The sequence below is a fragment of the Protopterus annectens genome, chromosome 2.part1 (genome assembly GCF_019279795.1).
Source record: "Protopterus annectens isolate FY-2018-M chromosome 2.part1, PAN1.0, whole genome shotgun sequence".
Classification (NCBI taxonomy): Eukaryota; Metazoa; Chordata; order Ceratodontiformes; family Protopteridae; genus Protopterus; species Protopterus annectens.
This window is the reverse complement of record NC_056729.1, coordinates 346,061,824-346,077,972: the sequence shown is the minus strand read 5'-3', so window position 1 is coordinate 346,077,972 and position 16,149 is coordinate 346,061,824. Positions and strand designations below refer to the sequence as shown.

Sequence of the window (16,149 nt, the reverse complement as noted above, 5' to 3'; positions counted from 1 at the left end):
TGCTTGGCAGGTAAAGGGGGAAATCATTGTGTCTGTTTTCTAAATGACTGTGATCTATCTTCTCCACCTCTTGGGGTTGGTGCTTGCCACTGTCTGGCTCTGAAAGATCCCCTTGGGCATCTGTATCTGCCCCTTTGAGGTCTGTCTGTGGCTGGAAAGGACCAATTTTTTGAAGGCCAGTTTCTGCTGAAACGTGGAGTTGTACCTGCAGGAAATCTTTCACTGTTTGCATTGATTTCGCTTTTTCCTCCATTTTCTTTAGTACCTCCTCAGCTTTAACACCAAACAATACATCTTTCTGAAGAGGTGCATCTAATAATTTAGCTTTGACATGATCTGGTAAGGCTTGCTCTTTGAGCCAAGCATGCCTACGTATAACAGACCCTGTAAAGTACAGTTTTGTACCTACCATAAATGTAGATGTCCGATAGGTATGCATTTGCAGTCATCACATATGGGTTGTCCTGCCTCAGGCAGCCCTTTGGTCGGCCGGATTCCAAAGTCTGGGTCCGGCGTCGGACGCCGCCTTCCCGACGTCAGAGCGACTGGGGTATAAAAGCGTCAACAGACGCCATCTTCCTCAGTGTTTCTTGCCCCAGATGCCAGGTGCCCTCAATAACCCCAGCTAGCTATGAGAGGGAAAAGTACCCAATAAATACCAAAGAGGGGAAGGACGGAGGGTAAACCTGACTGCATATGCATACCTATCGGACATCTACATTTATGGTAGGTACAAAACTGTACTATGTCCTTCAAGGATACATCTGCAGTCATCACATACGGGTAGAAAACCATAGCCAATCTGGGGGTGGAGGATCTATGAAAAGGATGGTGTAGCTAAAATGCCCTGCAGGACTGCCGTAGCAAAGCCTGCTCTGGATCTGGAATATAAAGGTAAATTGTAATGCTTGGAAAATGTATGCATGGAGCTCCATGTAGCAGCTTCTAAAATGTCCTTGGTAGCCACCCCTCTTAAGAAGGCTGTGGAGGTGGCTGTGGCTCTGGTTGAATGAGGTCTAATGTTAGCTGGCACAGTTTTTCCATGGAAGGAATAACAGAAACAAATGCAATTCCCTATCCATTTTGAAATTGTCTGTTTGGAAATTGTTTTTCCTTGTGCACCAGCAGCATATGCTACCAACAGCTGGTCAGTTTTTCTGTAGCTTTTCGTTCTGTCCAAGTAGTAGCGCAACTGTCTGTGTATGTCCAGAGTGTGCAGAAGTTTCTCCCCTTTGTTTTGTGGATTTGGAAAGAAGGTAGGCAGGTGAATAGCTTGGTTTGAGACCCTGGATACCACCTTCAGCATAAATGAAGGATTGGTTCTCAATGAGACTCTGTCCTGATGCAAAATAAGAAATGGCTGTACTGCCATGAGGGCCTGTAACTCAGATACTTTTCTTGCTGAGGTTATGGCCAGAAGGAAGGCAGTCTTCCAAGACAGGAACTGTAGTTCTGCAGATGCTGCTGGTTCAAAGGGAGGCAGAGTTAGTTTTTCCAACACGAAGTTAAGGTCCCAAGTAGGCACTGGAGGTTTCCTTGGAGGATTGATGTTTTTAATTCCTCTTAGAAACTTGTCTTAGGAGAGGATGAGAAAAAACAGGTGGATCAGTATTGTACTCTACTGAAATTGCTGAAGCATGAATTTTAATGGAAGAGTAAGACAGGCCATTGTGGAGCATTTCTGCCAAGTATTCCAGGATATGTGGCATGTTCATCACTGTCGCATCTAGGCCCTTTGTGGTGTTCCAAATGTGAAATCTTTTCCATTTTGCTGAATATGCCTTTCTTGTGGAAGGCCTGCGAGCTTCCATGATGATATCCTTCACTCTCTTGGATAACTTATCCTGAGGAGGAGTCAAGGTATTTTCCAGGCTGATAGTCGCAAGGTTTTCAGGTTGGAATGCAGAGTTCTGTAATTGTGCTGTGTCAGGAGAAGTGGCCATTGAGGAAGAGGCCATGGTTTCGTGTGTGACATGCTCTTTACAGTAGGTACCAGTGCTGTCTTGGCCAGTCCGGAGCTATCAGAATCACTTTTGGCTGCTCTGTCCTGATCTTCAGAAAGACCTTGGTCATTAATGGAAGAGGTGGAAATGCATAAACTGTTAGAGTTCTCCAGCTGAAAGATAGGGCGTTCACTTTCCATGCTTGTGGGTGGTATGTCCTTGAGCAGAATTTCTTCAGCTGATGACTTGGGGGGGGGGGGGGGGCAAAAAGATCTATGTCTGGCCTTCCCTATGATTGTGTTATCTGTAGGAAGATGTCTGGGTGCAACATCCATTCGTGTGCATCCATGATATTTCTGCTTAAGCTGTCTGCCAGTATATTGTCTTTTCCTGGCACAAACTGGGATTGCAGGTCTATATTGAGTTTCAAGGAAAGTTCCCATAGATTCATTGCCAGTCTGCAAAGAGGGTAGGAATGGGTGCCTCCTTGCTTGTTTATGTACCACATAACTGTGGTGTTGTCTGTCCTTATTAGCAGATGGCCTTGATGCAGAAAGTTTGAAGGCCTCGATTGCATGTATCACTGCCAGCATTTCCTTTTGGTTTATGTGCATGCGTAGCTCCTTTTGTGACCATAGTCCTTGAATACATCTGCCCTCCATGTGTGCTCCCAAACCGTGGTCTGAAACGTCCGTTGTAATAGTTTGGCTGGCTATTGGCTTGCTGAAGGGCAGACCCCTGCTTGATTGGCTTGCTTGAGCCCACCACAGAAATTCCTATTGGAGACATGGAATGAGTGGGATCAAAGTTTCTAAGCTGTGGCTGTGCTGAGTCCATAAACTCCTTAGGTACCATTGTAGTTTTCTCATATGCAGCCTTGCTTGGGGAATGAGAAGAATGCAAGATGCCATGTAACCCAGGGCCTGCAGGATTTTCCTTGCAGTCAGCTGAGTTTGTCTCGTCAGATTCTTGAAGTAATCCGGTAGTTGTCTTTGTTTTTCTTCTGTGAGAAAAGCCATTTGGGTGGTTGTGTCTAAATCCGCACCCAGAAAAGTTATTCTTTGGGATGGAACAAGTCTTGATTTGTGAAAGTTGACTGTATATCCCAATGCCTGCAGTAGGTGGATGGCATAATTCAAGTCCTTTACCAAAGTTTGTTGGCTGTCCGCTTGTATAAGGCAGTCGTCCAGATATGGGTATATTTGAATCCCCTGAAGTCTGCAGTGTGCAATTACTGATGCCAGGCATTTCGTGAATACTATGGGCGCAGTAGATAAGCCAAAGGGCAATGCTGAGAATTGGTAATGCTCTGAGCCTGCAAGAAATCTGAGGTGTCTTATGCAACTTTGTCTGATAGGGACATGCAGGTATGCCTCCTTGAGGTCTAGTCACCAGCCAAGACCCCTTGCCCAGCATGGGAAGGAGTTGCTGCAGAGTCAGCATTTTGAATTTTGGCACAATGAGATAAGTATTCAGTGCGGACAAGTCGAGAATAGGCTTCCATTGATTTTTTTTTCTTGGAACAAGGAAAAGTCTGGAATAAAATCCTTGGCCTTGTTCTGAAAGAGGAACCTTTTCTATAGGTTTCATTTGCATTAAGTTGGAGATTTGTTTCAAAGCCTCTGCCCTTTGATTTGGTGGCAGGTCTGGCATGCCTTTTCTTTTTGGTAATGTGTGAAAATGGAACCTGTATCCTCTGTCTATTATTTGCAGTGTCCATTTGTCTCTTGTAATACTGTGCCAATTGTCTGAGAATAAAGAAATCTTTCCGCCAAAAGGTGCTTCTAACTGAGCCCTGGTTGGCGGAATCAAAGCAAAGTCATTGAGTCTGTCCTTGTGCAGCAGTTGTAGGTCCTGCACTACCTCTCTGGTTGGGAAGCTGCCACTGACGCCCTCTGTAGGAGCCTCTAGCTTGCCCTCTACCTCTGGCACGCCTGTTCTTGCCTCTCTGAAATCTTTCTGTGTCCAGAAAGGACCAATTCTTGGCAGGCCAATTTCTGCTGAATCTTGGTGGTTGGACATGCAGAAAATCTTTAACTGTTTGTACAGATTTTGCCTTTTCCTCAACCTTCTGTAAGACCTCCTGAGCAGTGGAGCCAAATAACTTTTGCTTTTCCAGGGGAGCATCCAGAAGCTTAGCTTTAACATGGTCTGGCAGAGATTGTTCCTTCAGCCAAGCATGCCTACGTATGACTGCACCTGTCATAGCTGACCTACATGAAGCTTCCAATGCATCATAACCACATTGTAAGAAATGGTTACTAACCTGCTGGGAGTTATGTACCAGATCCTGTAGTGATTTGCGATCTAGGGGTTCAGGTGAAGACAGTTTCTTATGCAATTCATCTAACAAATACTCTTGGTACTGTATCATATGAAATTGACAATTTAATGCCCTCATAGAAAGAGTAGCAGAAGTATACACTTTTTTTTACCCCATCTCTCTAAAGCCCTGGACTCCCTTTCAGAGGGGAGTGGATTTTTAGAGGTGGCAGGCGCAACCCCTTTAGGGCCCTGGGAAATAGTTTCTGGATCAGCAGAGTGGGCCTTGTAAAGAAAATTATGTGAGTCTGGGACCCTGTAGTACCTATCGGGTTTGACAGGGGCCGGGGGAAGAGTGTCAGGGGTTATGCTAGACTCCGAGTACACATCATCAATGACATTCAAAACAGGAGGAATAGCCAAAGGTCTATGCTGAGGTAAATGCAGAAAAGTTCTTAATCTTTTCCTGGAATCAGAAAATTCCTGGCCCAGCCATTTGAAATGCTCTCTCATAGTGTGAAGGGTCTCACCGAAGGATAGCTCTTCAGGAGGGGAGGCCGAGGGGATGGATTCCTCTGCATCAGAATCCTCGTAGACTGAAAAAGCCTCCTCCTGGTAGTCCGAGAGAGCAGAGCCATCAGAGGCCTCCTCTGAGGAGTGGGGATCAGTGGGCTCAACCCTGGGCCTTTTGTCTAGAGGAGGTTGAGAGCCCCTGTCCGGATGAGGTTGAGATCCCCTAATCAAGGAAATAAGGTCCTCCGCTAAAGTAAGAATCTGTGAACTTGTAGAGGGTCCCTGAGGAATACCCCTGGGGGGCATAGCTTTTGTATGTTTAGCAACTTTAGCCCTGGTGAATGCCTTTATGGACATGGATGCAGGAGGCCTAGCTGCACCACGTGCTGGAGTAGTTTTGTCTAGAGGAATGGTGTTGGAAGTTTCCAAGACACCAGTTTCTGAAGGAAATTCAATAACCGACTCAGCAGGGGCCTCCGGGGCCGAGGTTGTCGGTTGAGCGGTTTCGGGTGTCGGAAGTACCAAGGACTCTGTTTCAGCTGAGACAGAGACACTCGCGGTAGGCCTGGCCGTGGTTTCAGCCGAAACCACGGCCCGCGTGTCGGTCCTTGTCCTTCCGTTTCTTTATTAAATGTGAAGTCCGACGGCATTTTGTATGAAAAATTAGCCCCAAAAAATTCCTCTGCGAACTCCGCCCGACGTCTAAGAATGTGTCGGTTGAAGGAAGCACAGGCTGAACAGGCCGAGACGCCGTGGTCTGGGCCTAGGCAGGGGAGGCAGTAAGAGTGGAAATCCTTATGAGGTATTTGTTTCCCACAAGTTAAACAATTATTAACTTTATCTGACATCGGCTGAGGCAAGAAAGAGTCCCCAACGGGGTACTTAGCTTTTGAAGTCTTCGGTTAGCTGAATTACAGGAGCTGGCCGACCGGCACTTGCGAACTGCTTCTGCTTCGGGCACCACGCGGCAAGAAAGACTCGGGAAGATGGCGTCGGCTGGCGCTTTTATACCCCAGGCGCTCTGACATCGGGGAAGGGGCGACATCAGCCGACGCCGGCACCAGACTTTGGAATCCGGCCGACCGAAGGGCTGCCTGAGGCAGGACAACCCATATGTGATGACTGCAGATGCATCCTTGAAGGACATCAGCAGCTCTACATGAGGCCTCTAAAGCATCAAAACCACACTGCAAGGTATGTTTACCCACTTGCTCTGCACCATGCAACAAATCCTGCAACTCTTTTAAATCTGGTTGTGTCATTTTGCTTGTCAACTGAGATAACAAACACTGTTGATACTTTAACATATGGAACTGACAGTTTAATGCCCTCATGGTTAAAGTGGCAGAGGTGTACACCTTTCCCCCCCACCTTTCTAAAGCTCTGGAATCTCTCTCTGAAGGTAATGGGTTTTAGCAGTAGAGGCCTTAATTCCCTTGGGACCCTGTGAAATAGTTTCTGGGTCAGCAGTATGGCTTTTGTATAGGAACTGGTGCGAATCAGGAACACGGTAATACCGGTCTGGTTTTACAGGAGCTGGAGGCAAAGAATCTGGATTAAGGCTGGCTTCTGTGTACACATCATCCAATATATCTAAAACAGGAGGGATAGCCAGGGGCCTATGCTGGGGGAGCAAAAGAAAATCCCTGAGCCTTTTCTTGGAATCTGAGTAATCTTGGCCTTCCCAGTGCAAGTGTTCCCTCAATGTATGTAGGTTTTCCCCAAAAGAGTAGTCCTCGGGGGGGGGGAGACCGAGGGAATAGACTCCTCTGCATCAGAGTCTTCAAAAGGAGAATAGGCATAATCCTGGTCCTCAGAATGTTCAGAGGTAATGAGAAATGGTAATCTTCCTCTAATCTGGGCCTTTTGTCAGAGGGGGGTTGAGAAACCCTGATAAGAGTAATCAAATCCTCAGCCATTTTGAGCATCTGTTTTTTAGGCATGGGGCCTTGAGAGGGGGTCTGAGGTCCCTGTTTTTTGGTTTTCATGGCTGCTTTAGATTTAGTGAAAGCTTTAATAGAGAAGGAGGAATGCCTGAAGACACCTTGAGAAATGACAGGCCTGTCTAAACTCAGTTTCCCTGCCAAGAGTGGCGTCGGTATCTGTAGTAGGAATCGGGACCAAGGAGCCTGCGACCTCAGGTACTGAAGACACCGGTAATGTTGTGTCATTGGTACTCAGGGGCTGCGTAGGCGCCTCGTTGAGAACCGGAGAACCGGTAGTCAGCCTTAGCGTGGTGTCAGTAATCTGTGCAGACTTCGTATGTCGGTCCTTATCTTTGCGTCTTTTACTCAAAACTGGAGTCGGAGTATCCAACAACATAATATAATTAAATTTTTTACCAAAATAGTGAAGGGCGAACTTCGCCCGGCGCTTAATAGTGCGCTTGTTGAATCTAGCACAAAAACGGCAGGCCAAGACGTCATGGTCTGGGACTAAGCAAGGTATACAGAAAGAGTGGAAATCCTTATGCGGTATTTGCTTCCCACATGAAATGCAATTATTAACTTTGCCTGACATCGGTCTGAGGCAAGAAAAGTTTCCCCAATGGGGTACTTAGCTTTCAAGAAGACTTCTGCTGAAATATTTTCGTAAATCTCAGGAGCTGGCCGACCGGCACTTGCGAACTGCTTCTGCTTCGGGCACCGCGCGGCAAGAAAGACTGAAGATGGCGTCGGCTGCCTCTTTTATACCCCTGCCGCACTGACGTCAGGGAAGAAGCAACGACAACCGACGCCGGACCTAGACTTTGGAATTCGGCCAACCGAGGACCTGCCTGAAGGCAGGATAACCCATCTGTAATGACTGCAGCTGTATGCACGATGAACATCCGGCGACTGGCCTAGCAGAGGTCTCGGAATCCGGTTTGGATTTTGGCTGCCTGTCCTCATCTTTGCGTTTTTTATGCATTCTGGTCGTCTGTTGCTCCAACGGCATGGTATAATTAAATTTCCTACCAAAGTAATGCCGGGCGAAATCAAACAGACGTTTAATAGTTCGTTTATTAAACCTAGCACAAAACAGACAACCTGTGACATCGTGGTCTGGGCCTAGGCAAGGAATACAATAAGAATGAAAGTCCTTATGAGGTATTTGCTTCCCACAAGAAATGCAATTGTTAACTTTTTCTGACATCGTACTGAGGCAAGAAAAGGTTCCCCAACGGGGTACTTAGCTTTATGAAGACTTCGGTCTGAAATTCGATTTGAAAATCTCAGGAGTCTGCTGACCAGCACTTGCGAACTGCTTCTGCTTTGGGCACAGCGCGGCAATAAAGACTGGAGAAAATGGCGTCGGATGCATCTTACATACCCCTAGCACACTGACGTCAGGGAAGAAGCGACAGCAACCGACGCTGGACCAAGACTTTGGAACTCGGGCCGACTGCGGGACCGCCTGACGGCAGGATAACCCAACAGTGATGACTGCGGCAGTGTAACACAAACCCTTGGTTCTCCTGCTGAGACAGCAGGGAAGGGGTCCGAGATAGGTGCCATGGAGATAACTGCGACACGCTGCGGAGGAGGGGGTACCAGCAGAAGACTGCTTCTTGGGCCTTTCTTTGTGTCGCTTTTCCGATTCTGAAGGTCTAATAATGGGGGGTTTGAGCCCCTGTGGCCTGAAGGGAAGAGGAAACTGTGGAGGCCGCTACCGAAGAAGCGGGAACAGCCACTCTCAATGCTGGTAACAGTCCCTTCATGATGACTTTTGCCCTCCTATCCTTGAGGGCTGTAGGATTAAATCCCGCTCAAAAAGTACAGCCCATATCCAAATGGGGGACACCTAAACACACCACGCACAGAAAAAGCTTGTGGCCAAACACTGTGCATTTCCTGAAAACTGGCTTAGGAGCTTCAGCCATGACCCAGGAAGGTTCTAGCACAGACAGGCAGACGCGCACACAGACGCGCACACAGAGTAGAGGAATGACACAGAGGCCACACTAACTGGGAAGACCACTATTTTTTTTTTTTTTTTTTTACGAAACAGACAGACGTGGGTGTAGGGAAGATACACGAAAGAAATGGAAACTAACTAGCCCAAAATTTAACACTTACCCAAAAACTGCCAAAATGCTCGGAACTCAAGACCACGCTGCTGGCTTGAAAAGCGTTAAACGAGATCTGGGGGAAGGAAGAAGATAGAGGGGTATTATGGATAAGGGAAGGAGCTTGTAGCACGGATAAGACTCTGGTGAAGCAGCAGTCTCGGATCCAATCCGGATCCGAAGACCCACAAGTTGATGACCAAATGAAGTTAACTACTTCAGATCACTAGTTTGGTACCGAAGTCTGCAAGGGTTCTTGATCCAAAATCAAAACATGCCAGACATTCAACAACAAAATGAACCACCCCGAAGAGTACACTCTTATTGAGGTCTTAAGGAGGGGCAAACTTATACAGACAACCAACACACAACAAACTCTGAAACTTGCTTGTCCATAGCCAAGGGATTCATCTCACCAGCAACACCATACAAGTTGAGAAAAATAAACCAAAAGCTTCTGAAACACAAACAGTACTAAAAGTAAACAAAATCCTTGTGTGAGGTACACTACCTAAACTGATGGCAATTCATCTTTTCAGTTTCACTACCAGACATAATCAGTACTAAAGAAAAAAAGTACAGTTTTGTACCTACCATAAATGTAGATGTTCGAGTGTTTACACTGCTGCAGTCATTACACTTGGGTTATCCTGCCGTCAGGTGGTCCCCTCAGTCGGCCTGAGTTCCAAAGTCTTGGTCCGGCGTCGGTTGCTGTCACTTCTTCCCTGACGTCAGAGGAAAAGGAGGGAGGGTAACCTGGACTGCAGCAGTGTATACACTCGAACATCTACATTTATGGTAGGTACAAAACTGTACTATGTTCATCGTGTTACACTGCTGCAGTCATTACACTTGGGTAGAATCCCAAAGCTGAGGTAGGGTGGCTATAAGGTCCTGCAGCACTGCAGTGGCAAAGCCAGTTCTGGATTTAGAGTAAAGAGGCAGATGGTAATGCTTGCTGAAGGTATGTACAGAACTCCAAGTTGCTGCTTCCAAAATGTCCTTGGTAGGCACTCCACTGAGGTAGGCAGTTGAAGTGGCTGTTGTCCTGGTGGAATGAGACCTAATGCTGTTAGTTACAGTTTTCCCATGGTGTGTATAGCAGAAACGTATACAGTGTCCTATCCATTTGGAAATGGTCTGTTTTGAAATGGCTTTTCCCTCTGCTCCTGCAGCATATGCTACAAACAACTTTTCAGTTTTTCTGAAAGCTTTGGTTTTGTCCAAGTAAAAGCGTAACTGCCTGTGTATGTCCAAAGAATGCAGACGTCTCTCTCCTTTATTCTGTGGGTTTGGATAAAAAGTTGGCAAGTGAATAGTTTGGTTTACAGCCACACTTGATACCACCTTTGGCATAAAAGTAGGATTTGTTCTTAAAGACACCCTGTCTTGGTGGAAAATGATGAAAGGTTCCACTGCCATTAGTGCCTGTAATTCTGAAACTCTTCATGCTGAGGTTATTGCCAGGAGCAGAGCAGTTTTCCAAGAGACATATTTTAAATCTGCTGAGTTAGCTGGCTCAAAAGGAGGTAAAGTTCATTTTTCCAATACGAAGTTAAGTCCCAAGTTGGAGTTGGTGCTCTACGGGGCGGTCTTATGTTTTTAGCCCCTCTGAGGTACTGTTTTAGCAAAGGATTAGAAAAAATAGGTGGGTCTGTGTTGTAATGAGCAGAGATGGAAGAGGCGTGGATCTTACGGATGAAAAGGAGAGGCCTTTGTCAAGCATCTCAGTTAAATATTGTAGTATCTGAGGAATATTTGGGACAAGAGGGTCAAGGCTGTGAGCCTGGTTCCGGGCACAGAATCTCTTCCATTTATCTGAATAGGCTTTCCTGGTGCTAGGCCCTCTGGCCTCCAGAATGACATCCATAACAGCTTTGGAGAGGCATTGCTTGCTTGACTAAGGAATCTGCCCTGCAGCCAGGTTTAAAGTTTTTTGCTGGCTGTGAAGTATCTGATTGTTGTGCTGAGTCAGAAGATGTGGGATTTGAGGCAAAATCCAGGGTGGACCTTGTGCTAAGTTCTTTAAGATTGGGTACCAGTGCTGGCGTGGCCAGTCTGGGCCAATCAGCATCATCTTTGGCTTTTCTTGCCTGGCTTTTATGAGTACCTTTGGAAGGAGAGGTAGTGGTGGGAAAGTATATACTTGTAGGTTTTTCCAGCTGAATGAGAGGGCATCCACTTTCCATGCTTGTGGGTGGTAAGTTCTTGTGCAGAATTTCTGTAGCTGGCAGTTCATTGGGGATGCAAACAGATCCATGTCCGGGCTCCACCATTTTTGTGTTATCATTCTGAATATTTGTGGATGTAATTTCCACTCGTGTGGATCCATGATGTTTCTGCTTAAGTCGTCTGCCAGTGTGTTTTTCTCTCCTGGCAGGAATTGTGCTTGCAGATGAACTTGATAGGTTAGAGCTGTGTTCCACAAGGTCATGGCTTGTCTGCAGAGGGGATAAGAATGAGTGCCCCCTTGCTTATGTATCACATAACAGTGGTGTTTTCTGCCTTTAGTAGTAGTTGTCCTGCATGCAGCAGGTCCTTGAAAGCTATAAGGGCATTTTGTACAGCTAGCATCTCTTTGATTGATGTGAAGATGCCTTTGTTCTGCGGGCCACTTGCCCTGAATACATTTTCTTGCCACGTGTGCTCCCCAGGCGTAATCCGATGCAACTGTTGTCAGTGTTTGCCTGGCTGTGGGTTGAGTGAAAGGCTGTCCCTTGTTGAGGTGACATGCTTGAACCCACCATCGAAACTCCTGTTGAAGGCAAGGAATTGGTGGTATTACTGTTTCCAAAATTTGACAGTGTTGAGACCAGACACTCTTTAGGTACCATTGTAGTTTCCTCATATGCAGTCTGGCATATGGAATTAGTAGTATGCAAGATGCCCTGTAACCCAAGGCCTGCAAAATTTTTCTTGCAGGGAGTTGGGTCTTTGTTGCCATCAATTGAAAATATTGAGTCAGTTGTCCTTGCTCGTCTGGCGTGAGATAAGCCATCTGGGTCGTTGTATTCAAGCTGGCACCCATGAATATCTCATGTGAAGGCACTAGTTTTGACTTCTTTTCGTTTACTGTGTACCCTTGGCAACTTAACTTTTTTACAGACGCCAGTTGCTTTAGAAGAATGTCCTTGCTCTCCGCTTGAATCAGGCAGACGTCCAGGTACGAATAAATTTGAATTCCTTTATGTCTGCAAAATGCAATTACTGGTGCCAGGCACTTTGTGAAGACCCTGGGCGCAGTAGATAAGCCAAAGGGCAGTGCAGAGAATTGGTAGTGCATTGAACCAGCTATGAATCAGAGGTATCTTCTGCAGTTTTGTCTGATAAGGACATGCAGGTATGCCTCCTAGAGGTCCAAAGTTACGAGCCAAGCTTTCTAAGCTGTTGTAGTGTCAACATTTTGAATTTTGGAACATCCAGATAAGTGCTTAAAGAAAGATCTAGAATGGGCCTCCAGGCTTTGTCCTTTCTGGGAACCAAAAAGAGTCTTGAGTAAAATAATTGTCCTTGCTCCTGTGTTAGTACCTTTTGAATAGCTCTCATGTCCATGAGTGCTGTAATTTGTCTGAGCCTCTGCCCATTGATTTGGTGGCAGATTTGGCATTCCTTTTAACCTTGGCAGAGTGTGAAAGTGGAACCTGTAACCTTGAGACACAAGGTTGAGAACCCATTTGTCTTTGGTGATCATATGCCAAATTGCGACTGAAAAGTGCCAGTTTTCCCAAGGGGGCTGCCAAGACAGAACTGTTTGGCAGCTGTAGTGGGAAGTCATTGGGGCTGTTTTTTATAATGCTGAGGCCTGTCTTCCCCTTCTTTCTGGGTTGATGCACCCCATTGTCGAGGCCTGTTAGTACCTTGTGGTTGACCTCTACCTCTTGGACATCTGTATCAGTCCCTTTGAGGTCTGTCTGTAACTGGAAAGGACCAATTTTTTGTTGGCCAATTTCTGCTAAATCGAGGCGGCTGAACCTGTAAGAAATCCTTCACCATTTGCATAGATTTTGCATTGTCCTCCATTTTCTTTAATACTTCTTCTGCCTTAACTCCAAATAAAACATCCTGCTGCAAAGGTGCATCCAATAATTTTGCTTTAACATGATCTGGTAACGTCTGTTCTTTTAACTAAGCATGTCTTCTAATGACAGATCCTGTAACTGATGCTCTACAGGAGGCCTCTAATGAATCAAAACCACATTGCAAAGTATGTTTTCACACTTGTTCAGCTGCATGCAATAAATCCTGCATTTCCTTATAATTAGGAGGATCTGAGTTTGGAAGCATTTTTTGTTTCAACTGAGACATGAAATATTGATGATATTTTAGCATGTGAAACTGGCAATGTAAGGCCCTCATTCCTAAAGTTGCAGATGTATATACTTTCTTCCCCCATCTGTCTAATGCTCTGGAGTCTCTGTCAGAGGGGACTGGATTCTTTGCTGAAGAGGCCTTTATCCCTTTGGGGCCCTGAGAAGTTTCAGGGTCAGCAACAGGGCTTTTATAAAGAAATTTGTGAGAGTCAGGGACTCTGTAGTATCTGTCCGGCTTAACTGGAGCAGGAGGTAAAGAATCAGGATTTAAACTGGATTCAGTATACACATCATCCACAATATCTAACACTGGCGGAATAGCAAAGGGTCTGTGTTGAGGTAATAAAAGGAAATATCTGAGCCTTTACTTGGATTCTGAATAATCCTGGAACTCCCAATGGAAATGCTCCCTCATGGTATGTAAGGTTTCCCCAAAGGAGTAGTCCTCTGGCGGAGAGGCTGAAGGAATTGATTCCTCAGCATCAGAATCCTCATAAGGGGGTAAAGAGTATCCTAAGTCTGAGGATGCAGCTGAAGAGATGGATACCTGGTCGGATGAGTCATAGTCTGCATCCTGTCTAGGTTTTTTTATGAGGAGGGGGATGGGAACCCCTCATCAGAGTGACAAAGTCTTCGGCCATTTTGAGCATTTGTTTCTTAATGGAGGCCTGTCCTGATGAATGCTGAATTTGTTTCTTTGTTTTTAAAGGAGTTTTAGACTTAGCAGAAGATTTAATGGTTAACTGAGTAGGTCTGAAAACACCCTCTGAAGCTACGGGTTGTTCAGCTACTCCGGATCCCTCTGAAGGGTTAAGTCTCGGTAGGCTGTAAATCTGATGCGTCCGAAGGCCCAGCCATCTCCATGTGGAAGTCAGAGGCGGCCTGCGGTTCTAAAGAAGCAGTAGTCAGGGACTGCGAAGGCGCCTCGCTGAAAACCGGAGAACCAGCGGCTGGCCTAGAAGAGGCTTTGTCGTCAGTTTTGCACCTCGGATACCTGTCCTTGTCTGTGCTTTTTGTGTATTCCAGTCATCAGTAGTTCCAACTGCAAGGTGTAATTGAATTTTCTGCCAAAATAATGTCGGGCAAAATCAAACAGACGTTTAATAGTGCGCTTGTTAAACCTAGTACAAAACAGACAACCTGTGACGTTGTGGTCTGGGCCTAGGCATGGGATACAATAAGAATGGAAATCCTTATAAGGTATTTGCTTCCCCACAAGAAATACAGTTATTAACTTTTACTGACATCGGTCTGAGGCAAGAAAAAGTTTCCCCAACAGGGTATTTAGCTTTGTAGAAGACTTCGGTTCTGGATTTGGAATGAAAATCTCAGGAGTCGGCCGACCAGCACTTGCAAACTGCTTTTGCTTAGGGCACCACGCGGCAAGAAAGACTGAAGAAAATGGCATTAGCTGCATCTTATATACCCCTGTCGCACTGACATCAGGGAAGAAGCGACAGCAACAGACGCCAGACCAAGACTTTGAAACTCAGGCCGACTGAGGGACCGCCTGACGGCAGGATAACCCAAGTGTAATGACTGCAGCAGTGTAACACGATGATCAAGTATTTCCTTAAGACTGGACATATCTGCATACCAGGAAGCAAGCAAAATGACACCCTGTCAACAATACTACAAGTTCTCAACTTGGAACTGCATCAAGAAAGATATGAAGATGGGTGAGCCAGACTCCAGACATCAAGATGTTAGGGAGTCAAAGTGGAAAAAAAAAAAAAAGAGAGAGAGAGAAGGCAGAAATTTGGAAATCAGGCTGGCCATGAGCTTCCCTGCAGGCACTAATCTAGGATGTTATGACTGCAGCAGTCAATTCATCCTCCAAGCTACTCATGTATTCTACCGTATACTAGTGGTCTGCAAGAAAATGTTACGTAGTCAAAATATCTACATAATCTTGTACTGCAAAGCTACAAACATTGACAGCTGATAAGTCCCACTATGACCAATGCCAAGCATTATTTGCAAGGCAGTAGAAAACTAGACAGGCTGCAGTTAGCAAACAGCCCAGAAGGTAAAATGTGTACAAAAAACAGTTCAGCTGCTACAAATGAAATTTTGTAGCTGCAAGTGTTCAATGTTCTAAATGAAAATCCAAACCACACTTATCTACCAGCGTTGATATATTCTACGTAAAATGAAGCATTCCACAGACATTGTCAAGGACCCATGTCTGCCTTAAGACAATCAACATGAAACATTTTGCCTGCCTAACCCAAAGCAGTGAAACTGTTGATCTTTTTTTTTTTTTTTAATTTTCTAAGATGGTTAAGTACATAATCTAACATTTCTGTTAATTATATATACTATAACCTACTGTTTCCTACTAGTAGCTGTACCATCTTTACTAATTTCTCAATCCATCTCTCAGGGTTTTATTAATTATTTATGCACTCCTAGCTCTTACTATTCACTTTCTTGGAGTTATAAACCCATATGTACATTTGATACCATATAATTTTTTTTGACAAAAATTCACTTAAGTATTCTCTCAGACAGCTTGACTACTTGTACACAATATTCGTTAACATTGTTAAGATGAGGTTATCTACATAGCTGCTGTAAACTTATGTGCAAATGTTATTTATACTGCTGAAGTCAGTTTTTCTATCTGCCTTGTAGTTCTGATCATGACTGAAAAGAGTACTCTTAACCTAGACAACAAATTAAAAATACTAAAATGTCTACATGGGTAAACAAATTACAAAAACACAGAATGATAAACAAAAGTCACTCACCTTTTGTTTAGCAAAACCAGGGTCAATCACAAACACAACACCATCAATTGTTAAAGATGTTTCTGCAATGTTTGTTGACACAACTACCTGTTGTGGAGAGAACAAAAAAGAATAACAAAAAGACATACTGCATAAGGAAAATACTCTATAAAACACACTTGGGAGAAGCTGTGGAAAACAGATGCAAAAAAATGAACTATGAAATAAAAGAAAAACAAAATATAGCAGTAGAGAAAACTAGAACAAAACAGAATACAGTAGTAGAGGTACTAGCAAAATGACTTTAAAGACACCTGGAACAAGCAACATGCTTTGTCAGC

General features: G+C 45.0%; 1 protein-coding gene across 1 annotated transcript in view; it reads right to left on the bottom strand.

Annotated features, from left to right (window-relative positions):
• The window catches only part of DHX15 (DEAH-box helicase 15), a 1,215,680-nt gene that overhangs the window by 429,378 nt on the left and 770,153 nt on the right, over positions 1-16,149 (bottom strand). The window contains exon 12 of the mRNA XM_044062183.1: positions 15,830-15,916. Within this exon, the coding sequence (XP_043918118.1) occupies positions 15,830-15,916 (87 nt within the window). The remainder of the gene's footprint in view (positions 1-15,829; positions 15,917-16,149) is intronic.